Below are 14,267 nucleotides of genomic sequence, written 5' to 3'. Positions count from 1 at the left end.
ACGTTGCGGAACGGTCGTCGTCGTCGTCGTCGTCGTCGTTATTGTAGTCATCAAATTTGTTATTATATACATTGCGATGTTACATGCGAACGATCGAACGAACGAACTCGTTCTTCATCGTGATAACGAATAAAAAGGCCCTTTTCAGGGCCACAAAATATATCTGATATGCATTAAAAAATGTTATGTTTCCTAAACGATTATGACGTCTCGACGTTGATTACATGTCATTCGATATTTTATACGCACCATTTAAACGCTCGTTGAACTCTTTAGTTGAACGTAGAGAATCACTACTAACACTAACACTACTACTGCTGCTGCTGCTATTACAGTGTACGCTACGACGATAGAATATATATACACATTAAAATTATTTTATTATTTACGATAATTATTAAATAATATTTCGATCTAAAATTTTCAATCATCATAATAACTATAACTGTCTGAGCTGTCTGTCTTATAGAGAGATGATATATTTTATTTGTTGTTATTAATAATATTTACATATAAATCGATTAGATGATATAAACATTCTAAATTTTAAAATAATATATTAATGATTTCAGCTTTAAGTCTATTCGTATAGTAATCATGATCATAGAGATGCGGTCGGTGGGGTAGGGGAAGGAGGAATATTTTTCGTATCGTTTTAAAACGAGAACCTAATAACACTCTCCCCCTCTCCCTCTACTCTCCGCCCCTCTCGTACTAAGCGCGACGATCGTTTCTGATTGGTCGATAGAGTTCTGCGTCTGTATGCCGCACCGTATGCGCGAACGCTACGCGTGCCGCGCGGGCCTTATTTAAACAAAATCCGAGAGTACGAAACGATACTCTCCAGTTTCGCTTGCGCTCCCGTACGGTGCGCACGTGTATCACACGAGATTAAGTTTCGATTGCATTATTGTGAATTTGTTTATTCGTCATCATGCCGCCTAAGACTAGCGGAAAGGCCGCCAAGAAATCGGGCAAAGCTCAGAAGAACATCTCCAAGTCGGACAAGAAGAAGAAGAAGCATAAGAGGAAGGAGAGCTACGCAATCTACATTTACAAAGTACTGAAACAGGTACATCCCGACACCGGTATCTCGAGTAAGGCCATGTCGATCATGAACTCTTTCGTGAACGATATCTTCGAGCGCATCGCCGCCGAGGCTTCTCGTCTCGCTCACTACAACAAGCGATCGACGATCACCTCGAGGGAGGTGCAGACTTCGGTGAGGCTTCTTCTGCCCGGCGAGCTCGCCAAGCACGCCGTGAGCGAAGGTACTAAGGCCGTAACGAAGTACACGAGCTCCAAGTAAACGAAGCCGTAGTAGAACGCTACGATTTATGAAGGAGATAATAATAAAAAGGCCCTTTTCAGGGCCACAAAGAGTTTCGATAAACAATAATTTAAAGTTTCAAACGATTTAGCCGTCGTTTATTATTATTATTATTATTATCATCAAATAACAATAATACTACATGTTTATTTATTAACATATTTAATCGATTAATTATATACATATATAATACACACATACATACTCTGATAAGATTCCTAATTATTAACATATACAAAAACAGTTTTCTTTTCTTTACTAGTCTTGAATCGAATTTTAATTAGAGATATATAATATATTTGATCGTCGTAGTTACCTTCCTGTAGAGCTGTAGCGCTGTAAGCTCGAAGCCGCCGCCGTACTGTCGATTCCGTCGATCTTCTCATTCATTTCGATCTCGTATCATATATATCCTGCGTTTAACTCGTTCGACGTAGGCCGATGATATCTGAAAGAATAATAATATTAATTCATTAAAAAATATATCTAATAATAATAATAACAACTCAAACATGAATTTTTCGCATTTTCGCATCGATCAGTGAACGCGTGAGAGAGAACGTGCATAGCGTAGAGAGAGAGACGGATATATCGAATCGTCATCGCGGCGGTCCCTCTAGCCGTAGTAGAACTCGTATATAAGCGAACGTTCCTTTACAAAAATTTTATCATTCCGATTCTGGCATCGGGCTCGCTCGCATGTCAGCAATCCGATTTTCGAATTCTCTAATACGCAATTAGGCCACGCCCCCGTCGAAAAGTTGCCCAAGCGTCCCGCTAGAGGGAAGCGTGGGAACTTTTTAACGGTTTCTATCGTTGCAGTTTCGTTCGCGCGAAGTGTTCGTGATAGGTATATTCAGCGTAGGTGTGCAGCTTTGTTCCGGCGGATTCGTTCGCCATTGTGTGTGCTTCGTTTAGTGTCTGTGCTAAGTGAATTGGGATTGTATCGTTCGGGTGAGTACCAGTGACTTACACATCCTATATTTGCTAGGACTAGGCACACATCTCTGTTATTCACAGTAACAGAGTCACATAAATAACCATATAGGGATACATTAAAAATACACAACTCCCTGCCTTTCAGGCAGGGAGGTATTGACCCCCTGGTGACCGCCATGGCCACCAATTTCCCTCACGCGATGGAGGGCCTCATCAAATTCCTGGAGGCCAACCATCCAGACATCCTAGCGAATTTCGCTAAGATTAATACTCCGGTGGTCCACATGGACCAACCGGCCTCCCCGGACCTCAGACCCGACTCGCCCCTATCTTACCTCTCCTCGCAAGAGATGGAGGTAAGCTCCTCCGACTCGGACGGTTTCGAAACCGTCCAGAATCGGAAAAAATCGACAAAGAGGAAGAAAGCCTCCCGCAAGGCATCTCCTCCACCGAAAAGGGTACTACAGGAGAGGAACAAATCCCGCTCCCCCCTGCGCCCTGTCCTCCCTACCCCTCCCAAAAAACCCGCCTCAGATGCTCAGGCACAAGCTAGGCAGCCAGCTCAACAGCAGGCTAGCCAAACAGCTGACCCTGCAGCCAAGGCCGAACGCCGTCCCAAGGCCCCTCCCCCTGTCTTCGTACAGGATAAGGCGGCGTGGGAACACATCTCAAAAGACATCTCTGAAAAGAGAATCCAGTATACCCACGCTAAAAATACCTCACAAGGTATCAAGGTGCAGGTCCCCACTTCGGACGACCACAGACGCCTGACGTCGTACTTGAGAGCCAAGTTAATCGGCTTTCACTCATACGCTCTGGAGGAAGAGCGCCAACTACGCGTAGTAATACGCGGCCTCCCTCGCGAACTCGGCACCGAGTTCATCCAGGAGGAGCTGAAGGCCCAAGACCTTCCGGTCCGAGAGGTACACAGGATGTACCATCCGACCACGAAGAGGGCCTTCGACCTCGTCCTGGTTATTCTTGACCTCTCTCCAGAGGCCAAGAAAATCTTCAATATTAGATCCGTGGGTCACCTCTCCGGAATAACCGTAGAGGTCCCCCGAAACAGAGGTGCTCCGGGACAGTGTCATCGCTGTCAATTGTACGGACACTCGGCCCGCAACTGTTTCGCCCGGCCCAGGTGCGTCAAGTGCCTCGGCGACCACGGCACCAAGGATTGCCCCCGCAAGGAGCGCAACCCGGACATACCACCTGAGTGTGTCCTATGTCAGACCCAAGGCCACCCGGCCAACTACCGAGGCTGCTCCAGAGCTCCTCGGCGCAGGGTAAACAAGGGCAAGCCTCAAGCCAGGCGAGCCCCCGCACAACCCGCACAAGCGGCAAAGGCCCCGCCTACCCCCGCACCCCAACCCCCCCAGGTCTCTGCCTGGGATAAGCCCCTGCCTATGGTACAGAAATCTGCACCAAAACAGGCACCGACCCCCAAGCCCTCACAGGGCCCCAAGGCCCCTAAGGCCCCAACGGCCCCCGCAGGCCCAGCCGCACACAGCGGAAGCATCGCAGACGACTTAAAACTCGTCTGCGACTTCGTTGGGACCTTCAATCCCAACGAACTTAGGGCCCTCGCAGGCAAACTGCGAGCGGCAAACAACAACCCGCAGGCGAGACTGCAAGCGACAGTCGAACACGCCGGACTCATAGACGCCATATGGCGCTACACAATTCCCTCCCAACCGCCTTATTAATGGCAGCAACAGTAGGTAGAATCAAACCCCGCTCGATCAGTATTGCTACGTTTAACGCAAACGGGCTTAAAAAACAAATGCAACTAATACGCGATTTCGTAACCGAGCATCAAACCGACTTCCTTTTAATACAAGAATCCTTTTTAAAACCGTGCATACGCGATCCGAAAATCGCTAATTATAATATCGTACGCAATGATAGGGTCAATGCCCGCGGGGGCACTCTAATTTACTATAGGAGGTCGCTTCATTGCACCCCTATGGACCCGCCGCCGCTTAGAAACATCGAAGCGTCTGTGTGTCAGGTGTCAATGACCGGTCATCGACCGGTCATTATCGCCTCGGTATATCTATCCCCGACTAAAAGCTTACTAGAAAGCGATATTAGCTCGCTTCTTTCTATGGGTAGCTCGGTCATTCTGGCCGGGGACCTAAACTCTAAACACCCTAGGTGGAACTCGAGAGTGACTAACAGCAACGGTAGCACACTAGACGGCCTATCCGTTCTCTCGAGATTTAATTTTGATATAATAGCCCCTACAACTCCGACTAGATTTCCCTTTCACAATAGCAACGATCGCGATAGAGCCGATGTGCTAGACATTGCTATTTTTAATGATGTGGCGCTTCGATTGCGTTCCATACAAACTTTACCCGAGTTAGACTCGGACCATAGACCAGTTTTAATACAGCTAGGACCCGATCCCGCGCTTAATTTACAAACTAAAACGATCATCGATTGGAAAAAGCTCGAAGAGCAATTCCAATCGCTAGAATCGCCCGCTTTAGACTCAATACCCGACGACATAGACACGGTAGAAGTTGCTAAGTCGGCGACGGCTAGCGTCACTCAGTACATCCGCGACGCGATCGACAATAGTACTAGGGAGATTCCAGTGCAACCAGACGGACGCTGGGAACTCCCTAGACACCTAAGAGACCTAATCTCACGCCGGAATGCGGCCAACAGAGCCCACGATTCTTGTCCTTCTCACGCGAACAAAAAACGACTCTGGGAACTGCAAAGAAAGGTTAGAACCCGAATTGCAGTTTACGGAGGCACGCGATGGGACAGATATCTAAGTGAACTGTCACCGTCTCACTTAGCATACTGGTCCCTTTCGAGAAAATTTAAATCCGACACGGTTTCGAACCTACCACCCTTGATCCGAACCGACAACACAGTTGCTATTGACGATGTTGATAAGGCCGAGTGCTTAGCGAGCAATATCGAGAGCCAATGCTCCCCTAGTTTACTCCCCTGCGACCCCGAGCACCTTGCAAAAGTTGACTCAACCGTCGCTCAACTCTTAGACCGACCCCTCGGTGATGAACCACTCCCCCCGACCACGCTAGATGAGGTCAAAAAGATAGTGCACGATCTACATGCGAAAAAGTCACCCGGACCGGACCGCATATCTAATAAAGTAATAAAATACTTACCCGCTCAGATCCTTTGCTTACTAGTAGCAATTTTCAACGCCCTCATGGCAGGCTGCTCCTTTCCAGATCAATGGAAAGAGGCCACTGTTATAGGAATCCACAAACCCGGCAAGCCGAGGAATCTCCCCTCGAGCTACCGCCCCATAAGCCTCATCAATTCACTGGGCAAAATATATGAAAGACTTATATTGGCCCGTCTCAAAACATTTATAGAGGTCAATAACCTCTATCTCAACGAGCAATTCGGCTTTCGAGCCGGACACTCGAGTACACATGCCGTGCACCGCATAACGGAGCACATACTAGCAGGCCTCACGCGCCGTGCGAACCACAGGCACACAGGCGCCCTCTTCCTCGATGTAGCGAAAGCCTTCGACAAGGTCTGGCATAACGGACTTATTTATAAGTTACATATGCTAGGCTTACCCGATAGAATAGTACGTCTCATACACGACTATCTCTCTAATCGCACATTTCGCTTCCGAGTGGAAGGCACTCTATCCACCACCCGCCCCATCCGAGCCGGAGTCCCTCAGGGCTCAGTGCTCTCGCCCACACTGTACTCACTGTACACTTCGGACATCCCGAAATACAGGAATACACAGTTATCACTGTTCGCGGACGATACTGCATTGTATACGTCCGCCATGTCAACTAAAGTCATTACATCCCGCCTACAGTCGGCGATCAACGCTCTAAGCGATTGGTTCCGGAAGTGGCGGATCGAAATCAATCCCGATAAAAGTACCGCGGTGTTCTTTCACCGCGGTAAAAATAATAATCCTATAACAGACCGAGCCCGTCCGGGGTCAATAACCCTCAACGGTAGGCCCATCCCTTGGCGCAAAGAAGTAAAATACCTAGGCGTCACATTAGATCGGAAGCTACTTTTCAGACCTCATATCGTCCAAGCAAGGAACAAAGCACTCTTTGTTCTAAACAGATTATACCCGATGCTAGGAAAGCGCAGTAAACTGTCCCTTAGAAATAAGGTGACATTATACAAAGCTTGCATCCGTCCCATACTCACATACGCTAGTGTCACATTCGCACACGCTAGCGAACAATACATAGATATGTTACAGAAAGTACAAAACCGATGCCTACGTACGATGACCGGGTGTCCGTACTACGTACGTAACATCGACCTCCATAGAGACTTAAGACTCGACTCCATCGCGAAAGTGATGAAAGAAATATCGATTAGATATTTCGATAAAGCGTCGAGTCACTCTAACCCGACTATACTTAATACCAGTAAGTATAGCCCTCAGTGGCACTCTAGTCCGACACATAGACGTCCTAAGGACGTTCTAAGTGCCCCCGCCGATGCAATCACATCGGCGAACGCTACCCCGGTAGGAAACACAATTAACACACACCGACCCCGCCGGCGGGGTCGAGGTCCCTCGTTCATTACAAACCGTCCGCGCCTAGGCGCATGACGGGTCTCAGAGCACACATAGTCCTCCCTCCAGACGTCGACGGCGTCCTAAGCCGAGGTCCGGCCTCACAGGAGGCGCCCTTAGGACGCGCGTACTCTGAGCCCTTCAGTGGGCTCTCAACATCCGGCTGAGTCTTCTGCGACTCGCCCACCCGCCCGGTGACGCTGTAGAGGCCACTCTGGCCAACAGCTACTATCAGTTCGAAAAAAAAAAAAAAAAAAAAAAAAAAAAAAAAAAAAAAAAAAAAAAAAGCGACCGTTTTACTGTTCACCGCGCTCCCGAGCCGTACGCACGCGTTCCGCTCTCTCATATTTATATTTGCGTTGCTAATTTTTCATTAATTCTCTATAATCATGTCCGGTCGCGGTAAAGGAGGCAAAGTCAAGGGGAAGGCAAAGTCGCGTTCGAACCGTGCCGGTCTACAGTTTCCGGTCGGACGTATACACAGACTCCTCAGGAAGGGTAACTACGCAGAGCGCGTCGGTGCCGGTGCACCCGTGTATCTCGCGGCCGTCATGGAATACCTAGCCGCTGAAGTACTCGAGTTGGCCGGCAACGCCGCCCGCGACAACAAGAAGACCAGGATCATACCGAGACATCTACAGTTGGCGATCCGTAACGACGAGGAGCTGAACAAGTTGCTCTCGGGCGTGACTATCGCACAAGGTGGCGTCCTACCTAACATCCAAGCCGTACTTCTGCCCAAGAAGACCGAGAAGAAGGCTTAAACACTTGTGTGCGGTGACGTTGCGGAACGGTCGTCGTCGTCGTCGTCGTCGTCGTTATTGTAGTCATCAAATTTGTTATTATATACATTGCGATGTTACATGCGAACGATCGAACGAACGAACTCGTTCTTCATCGTGATAACGAATAAAAAGGCCCTTTTCAGGGCCACAAAATATATCTGATATGCATTAAAAAATGTTATGTTTCCTAAACGATTATGACGTCTCGACGTTGATTACATGTCATTCGATATTTTATACGCACCATTTAAACGCTCGTTGAACTCTTTAGTTGAACGTAGAGAATCACTACTAACACTAACACTACTACTGCTGCTGCTGCTATTACAGTGTACGCTACGACGATAGAATATATATACACATTAAAATTATTTTATTATTTACGATAATTATTAAATAATATTTCGATCTAAAATTTTCAATCATCATAATAACTATAACTGTCTGAGCTGTCTGTCTTATAGAGAGATGATATATTTTATTTGTTGTTATTAATAATATTTACATATAAATCGATTAGATGATATAAACATTCTAAATTTTAAAATAATATATTAATGATTTCAGCTTTAAGTCTATTCGTATAGTAATCATGATCATAGAGATGCGGTCGGTGGGGTAGGGGAAGGAGGAATATTTTTCGTATCGTTTTAAAACGAGAACCTAATAACACTCTCCCCCTCTCCCTCTACTCTCCGCCCCTCTCGTACTAAGCGCGACGATCGTTTCTGATTGGTCGATAGAGTTCTGCGTCTGTATGCCGCACCGTATGCGCGAACGCTACGCGTGCCGCGCGGGCCTTATTTAAACAAAATCCGAGAGTACGAAACGATACTCTCCAGTTTCGCTTGCGCTCCCGTACGGTGCGCACGTGTATCACACGAGATTAAGTTTCGATTGCATTATTGTGAATTTGTTTATTCGTCATCATGCCGCCTAAGACTAGCGGAAAGGCCGCCAAGAAATCGGGCAAAGCTCAGAAGAACATCTCCAAGTCGGACAAGAAGAAGAAGAAGCATAAGAGGAAGGAGAGCTACGCAATCTACATTTACAAAGTACTGAAACAGGTACATCCCGACACCGGTATCTCGAGTAAGGCCATGTCGATCATGAACTCTTTCGTGAACGATATCTTCGAGCGCATCGCCGCCGAGGCTTCTCGTCTCGCTCACTACAACAAGCGATCGACGATCACCTCGAGGGAGGTGCAGACTTCGGTGAGGCTTCTTCTGCCCGGCGAGCTCGCCAAGCACGCCGTGAGCGAAGGTACTAAGGCCGTAACGAAGTACACGAGCTCCAAGTAAACGAAGCCGTAGTAGAACGCTACGATTTATGAAGGAGATAATAATAAAAAGGCCCTTTTCAGGGCCACAAAGAGTTTCGATAAACAATAATTTAAAGTTTCAAACGATTTAGCCGTCGTTTATTATTATTATTATTATTATCATCAAATAACAATAATACTACATGTTTATTTATTAACATATTTAATCGATTAATTATATACATATATAATACACACATACATACTCTGATAAGATTCCTAATTATTAACATATACAAAAACAGTTTTCTTTTCTTTACTAGTCTTGAATCGAATTTTAATTAGAGATATATAATATATTTGATCGTCGTAGTTACCTTCCTGTAGAGCTGTAGCGCTGTAAGCTCGAAGCCGCCGCCGTACTGTCGATTCCGTCGATCTTCTCATTCATTTCGATCTCGTATCATATATATCCTGCGTTTAACTCGTTCGACGTAGGCCGATGATATCTGAAAGAATAATAATATTAATTCATTAAAAAATATATCTAATAATAATAATAACAACTCAAACATGAATTTTTCGCATTTTCGCATCGATCAGTGAACGCGTGAGAGAGAACGTGCATAGCGTAGAGAGAGAGACGGATATATCGAATCGTCATCGCGGCGGTCCCTCTAGCCGTAGTAGAACTCGTATATAAGCGAACGTTCCTTTACAAAAATTTTAATCCGTCGACTACGTTCCTTTCGTGCGGACGTGTCTAGAGACGTCTCTAAGTTTGTCATAATAAATTTTCGTTTCGTGCGTGTTCGTTCATTCATCGTCAAGGATGGCTCGTACTAAGCAGACGGCCCGAAAATCTACCGGTGGTAAGGCACCGCGCAAGCAGCTCGCCACCAAGGCGGCTCGCAAGAGCGCTCCTGCCACGGGAGGAGTGAAGAAACCTCATCGTTACAGACCCGGTACGGTCGCCCTTCGTGAGATCCGTCGTTACCAGAAGAGCACTGAGCTTCTGATCCGCAAACTGCCATTCCAGCGTCTCGTTCGTGAGATCGCTCAAGACTTCAAGACCGATCTCCGTTTCCAGAGTTCCGCCGTAATGGCCCTGCAGGAAGCAAGCGAAGCTTATCTCGTCGGTCTCTTCGAAGACACGAACCTGTGCGCTATCCACGCTAAGCGTGTGACGATCATGCCTAAGGATATTCAATTGGCGCGCAGGATCCGAGGAGAACGTGCCTAATTGCGTCTGCGTCGTCGTCGTCGCAGTCTCATTTGCACAATTCTACGTATAGAAAAAAATAAATAATAATAATATACGCAGTATTATATGCAGATAGACTGCAAGTAAACATATTCAAAAAGGCCCTTTTCAGGGCCGCATATATATCTAAATACAAAGAAAAAAAAAATTTTTTTTTTTTTTCGTCGTCCGTTTCAAACGTAACAAAGTCGTCACGAAAAACCTACTCACAAATAACAATAATTATTTTTATATCAAAATTATCATAAACACGTTACACATAATTCGAAATATCAATACGCACATACGTAAACGTTGTGTATTTTATACTATTATTGTAAATAAATATGTATATTTCAATCGAATACGAGAACGTGAGAGGTGAGTGTATGTGTGATTACATATATTATTACGATCTTATGACGATATATTGATCGTTAAGAGCATAATTGTAAATATTATTGCAAAGATATCAATTTTGAAGAACACAAAAATATCTCACCCCCCCCCCCCCCCATTCTCCCGATAAACAAGACACATACATGAACTCCCCCCTTACCCCATCCCCTCGGCCGCCATCCCTACCATAGCTTTTTCGACTGCACGCTGTCTCTATCAGTCTTTCTCTTTCTATCTAATGGCACTTAGATATCGCCATCTCTTTCGCACACGGAGCGAACGACACGCATACGTGTGTAGTTAGTCGAGCGCTTATATATCAGTCGAGCGTAGAACGACGAGACTACCATAAAGTGATCGTCTCTGATCGACAGCGGACGGATTTCTGTACGTCTTTCTTTGCCGTTCAGATTAAACAAGACAAACCGAAGACAAGAAAATGACCGGTCGCGGTAAAGGTGGAAAGGGTCTGGGGAAAGGAGGCGCGAAGCGACACAGGAAAGTGCTCCGTGATAACATCCAAGGTATCACGAAACCGGCCATCCGTCGTCTCGCACGCAGAGGCGGTGTGAAACGTATATCCGGTCTGATATACGAAGAGACTCGCGGTGTCCTCAAAGTGTTCCTCGAGAACGTAATCCGCGACGCCGTCACCTACACCGAGCACGCGAAGAGGAAGACCGTCACCGCCATGGACGTAGTGTACGCCCTGAAACGTCAGGGACGTACTCTGTACGGTTTCGGCGGTTAAAATGTTTTCGATGTTTTATTTTGAAAAATTATACAAAAAAAAATTAATAATTTACAAATAATACTGCGAAAACTAAATATAAAAAAGGCCCTTTTCAGGGCCGCATATGGATCTGTTTATACATACTACATACACATTGAATACTCGTTTCAATCGTTCAATGACGTCTATTAAACATAATAACATAATACATATTAATAATAATACGAATATAAGAGTAAGAGCTCTAAGCGTGTAAAACGATCGTATAGATAAGATACGATGACGACTACGACGTAATACCGACCGATCGTTAACGTAGAATATACTTTACCATGCATCTGAATGAGTGTGTAATTTAATTTATTTAATTTTAAATTTCTGTTTACAATTCAAACGTTATTATATATGACTAATTATTCGTCTTCGTCGTCGTCGTCGTCGTTCTTTCGGCTCTACTTCACGCGCTACGAACGCGCCTCCAACAATATTTCGCACGCCTCGAGGCTCGCCTCTAAACGTAGCTCTTACACACGATTACTGTAGATTATTTTTATTATTTATACGATACTGTGGTCTCTCTTTCGAAACACGTATTATTTATCTATCGTAATAGTTTATATTTTATATATTATTCGATAAGTATTCACATATCAGACAACATTTTCTCGTGCTTCTTATATCGACTCGCGTAGTAGTGTGTTTTACGAACGTCGACTTGGAACACGCTAAAATTGTTAGTAAATTATCGAATAAGAGTTGCGCTTTTATACATTATCAGTGAGGTATCTTCGCTTTCAATATGTCGATAGAACGAAACGTTTAAAACGATTTTAATAGAATAAAATAACTTTTAAACGAGGCTCTAGGTACGCGACTAGAACTATAACGAATTTAAACGCGATTCGTACACATCGTTGTCGAACTGTGCTACGAATTCGACTTTCAAACGATCGATAGGTTCAAGAGGTATCTTTTTGTGTTATAGAACGGTCAAAAACTACTTTAAATTATATAAATATCGCATTCGAAAAGATACCTGTTAGTGAAAAGTTTTAAGCGTTCGTACGAGAAATTGTCTAGCGACATCGCGGTTCTCCTTACGGTATTGCTCGGACTCGACTTACCACTAGCGACCTCTCCGCCGCGTCGATCTCCGTCCGATATCAGACACGTTTTATATCGTTATACGTTGTTATCCCACGGTACAACTGCTACTACAACTATTAATATTTATCTTTCGTGTGATTGTGTAGTGAGTTTATTAAATAAAATAAAATAAAATGGCCGACACAGCTATAGCAACCGAAGCGCCGGCACCGGCGACCCCTGCGAAGAAACCGAAGGCGTCCGCGGCCGCCGCCGGTGGCGCCGCCGCCAAGAAACCGAAGGCGAAACCTACTCATCCTAAAACATCCGAAATGGTGAACAGCGCCATCAAAGAGTTGAAGGAACGTAGCGGTTCGTCGCTTCAGGCGATCAAGAAATACATCGCGGCTCAATACAAAGTCGATTCTGAGAAATTGGCTCCGTTCATCAGAAAGTATCTCAAGAGCGCCGTCGAATCGGGTGCACTGATACAGACGAAGGGCAAGGGCGCATCGGGTTCGTTCAAACTAGAGTCGAAATCGTCCGCTTCGAAGAAACCGGCGGGTGCCGGAATCGGAGGCGCGTCCGGCGGCAAGGCCGCATCCTCGGCCGCTTCGGGTAAGTCGAAGAAGGCGACGTCCTCCGCTCCCGTCGCCGGCAAGGGCGCCGCCGCGGGCAAGAAAGCGGCCGCCGGCGGTGCGTCGTCCGGTGCGGCGGCGGCGGCGTCATCGCCGTCCAAATCGAAGGCGAAGGCGACGATAAAGGATAAGAAAGCTGCAGCCGCTAAAAAGAAACCGGCAGCCGCTAAGAAGGCCGTCGCGGCGGCCGCTCCTTCGAAGGCGAAGGGCGCCGCATCGAAGGCGAAGAAGACTGCGAAACCGCCGACTAAGAAACCTAAAGCCCCGAAACCGAAGAAGGCCGCCGCCGCTACGCCGAAGTCGAAACCGACAGCTAAGAAAGCATCCGCCGCCGCCGCTAAAAAGTAAGTCGCCTGCAGCCGCCGCAGCGGTGATAATAACGATGACATCTTTCAAAAGTGTCATCATCATCATCTACAACAACAACAACAACAAAAAAAAAAAAAAACAACATCATCGATGACATACATTTGTCCGATCCCATCGCGTCGACGACGACGACGACGACGACGACGACGACGAAGACTGTGACGATGACGATGACGATGCAAGCGTGTGCGGCGCGTAAATCGCACGACAAAAAGCCCTTTTCAGGGCTAACATAAGTTTCACATAATAAACGAATATATTCGTCGTCGTGCGTAATAATCTACGACGACGACGACGAATAAGATGAGTTAAAGTTTCGAACGATACGATGAACAATTCCAAAACTAATTCTAAATTTATAAAATATAAAACGTAAACGGAAAGAAAAAAAAAAAATAAAAAAAAAATTTAATATTATATGATAAAAATATCCACATACCTCATTATCCATCTATAATATTTACAATCATAGAGATGGAGCAGCACACTCGAACGTCTTCAATTAAATTCAACAAACAAACAAACAAACAAACAAACAAACAAACAAACAAACATACGTACGTACATGTTTATTATTATTATATTTTATCTTTATCAAAATATATCGCTCGCACGCGAAACACGAAAAGGACACACCACCCGCGCGCCCGACTAATTTCACTTTATTAATATTATTTTTTATTTCGTTGTTATGACTCTTCCTTTCTTTATCTCTTTCTTTCTTTGTTCAAAAAAAAAAATAAATAAATAAATAAATATATACAATTTTTACTTCATTTTTCTATTCGCATTCGCATTTCGAAACCCCCCGACCCGCCCCGCCCCGCCCCGCCCGACTGCCCGACTCTCCCGAAACTCGACATCATTCATCGTCGTAATCTTAATACTATACTGTATACACTAATAAGAAACAGAAATTTAAC

At 45.5% G+C, this 14,267-nt stretch overlaps 6 protein-coding genes across 6 annotated transcripts; all 6 read left to right on the top strand.

Moving 5' to 3' along the window:
* Positions 1-854: 854 nt before the first annotated feature.
* Positions 855-1,372, top strand: LOC135194389 (histone H2B). The gene has a single exon (XM_064219799.1). It carries the CDS (start codon positions 935-937, stop codon positions 1,307-1,309), a length of 375 nt encoding a protein of 124 aa, XP_064075869.1. The 5' UTR covers positions 855-934; the 3' UTR covers positions 1,310-1,372.
* A 5,771-nt stretch (positions 1,373-7,143) lies between these two features.
* On the top strand, positions 7,144-7,593 carry LOC135194435 (histone H2A). Its single transcript, XM_064219884.1, has one exon. It carries the CDS (start codon positions 7,217-7,219, stop codon positions 7,589-7,591), a length of 375 nt encoding a protein of 124 aa, XP_064075954.1. The 5' UTR covers positions 7,144-7,216; the 3' UTR covers positions 7,592-7,593.
* An 868-nt stretch (positions 7,594-8,461) lies between these two features.
* Positions 8,462-8,979, top strand: LOC135194386 (histone H2B). The gene has a single exon (XM_064219796.1). The coding sequence runs from the start codon at positions 8,542-8,544 to the stop codon at positions 8,914-8,916; it is 375 nt and encodes a 124-aa protein (XP_064075866.1). The 5' UTR covers positions 8,462-8,541; the 3' UTR covers positions 8,917-8,979.
* A 706-nt stretch (positions 8,980-9,685) lies between these two features.
* On the top strand, positions 9,686-10,144 carry LOC135194294 (histone H3). Its single transcript, XM_064219607.1, has one exon. It carries the CDS (start codon positions 9,709-9,711, stop codon positions 10,117-10,119), a length of 411 nt encoding a protein of 136 aa, XP_064075677.1. The 5' UTR covers positions 9,686-9,708; the 3' UTR covers positions 10,120-10,144.
* Positions 10,145-10,679: 535 nt separating this feature from the next.
* LOC135194299 (histone H4) lies at positions 10,680-11,331 on the top strand. The gene has a single exon (XM_064219612.1). It carries the CDS (start codon positions 10,958-10,960, stop codon positions 11,267-11,269), a length of 312 nt encoding a protein of 103 aa, XP_064075682.1. The 5' UTR covers positions 10,680-10,957; the 3' UTR covers positions 11,270-11,331.
* A 1,082-nt stretch (positions 11,332-12,413) lies between these two features.
* On the top strand, positions 12,414-13,417 carry LOC135194293 (histone H1B-like). Its single transcript, XM_064219606.1, has one exon. The coding sequence runs from the start codon at positions 12,532-12,534 to the stop codon at positions 13,321-13,323; it is 792 nt and encodes a 263-aa protein (XP_064075676.1). The 5' UTR covers positions 12,414-12,531; the 3' UTR covers positions 13,324-13,417.
* The last annotated feature ends 850 nt before the right edge of the window (positions 13,418-14,267 follow it).

This window comes from Vanessa tameamea, chromosome 29 (genome assembly GCF_037043105.1).
Source record: "Vanessa tameamea isolate UH-Manoa-2023 chromosome 29, ilVanTame1 primary haplotype, whole genome shotgun sequence".
Classification (NCBI taxonomy): Eukaryota; Metazoa; Arthropoda; class Insecta; order Lepidoptera; family Nymphalidae; genus Vanessa; species Vanessa tameamea.
This window is presented reverse-complemented; position numbering and strand designations above follow the sequence as displayed.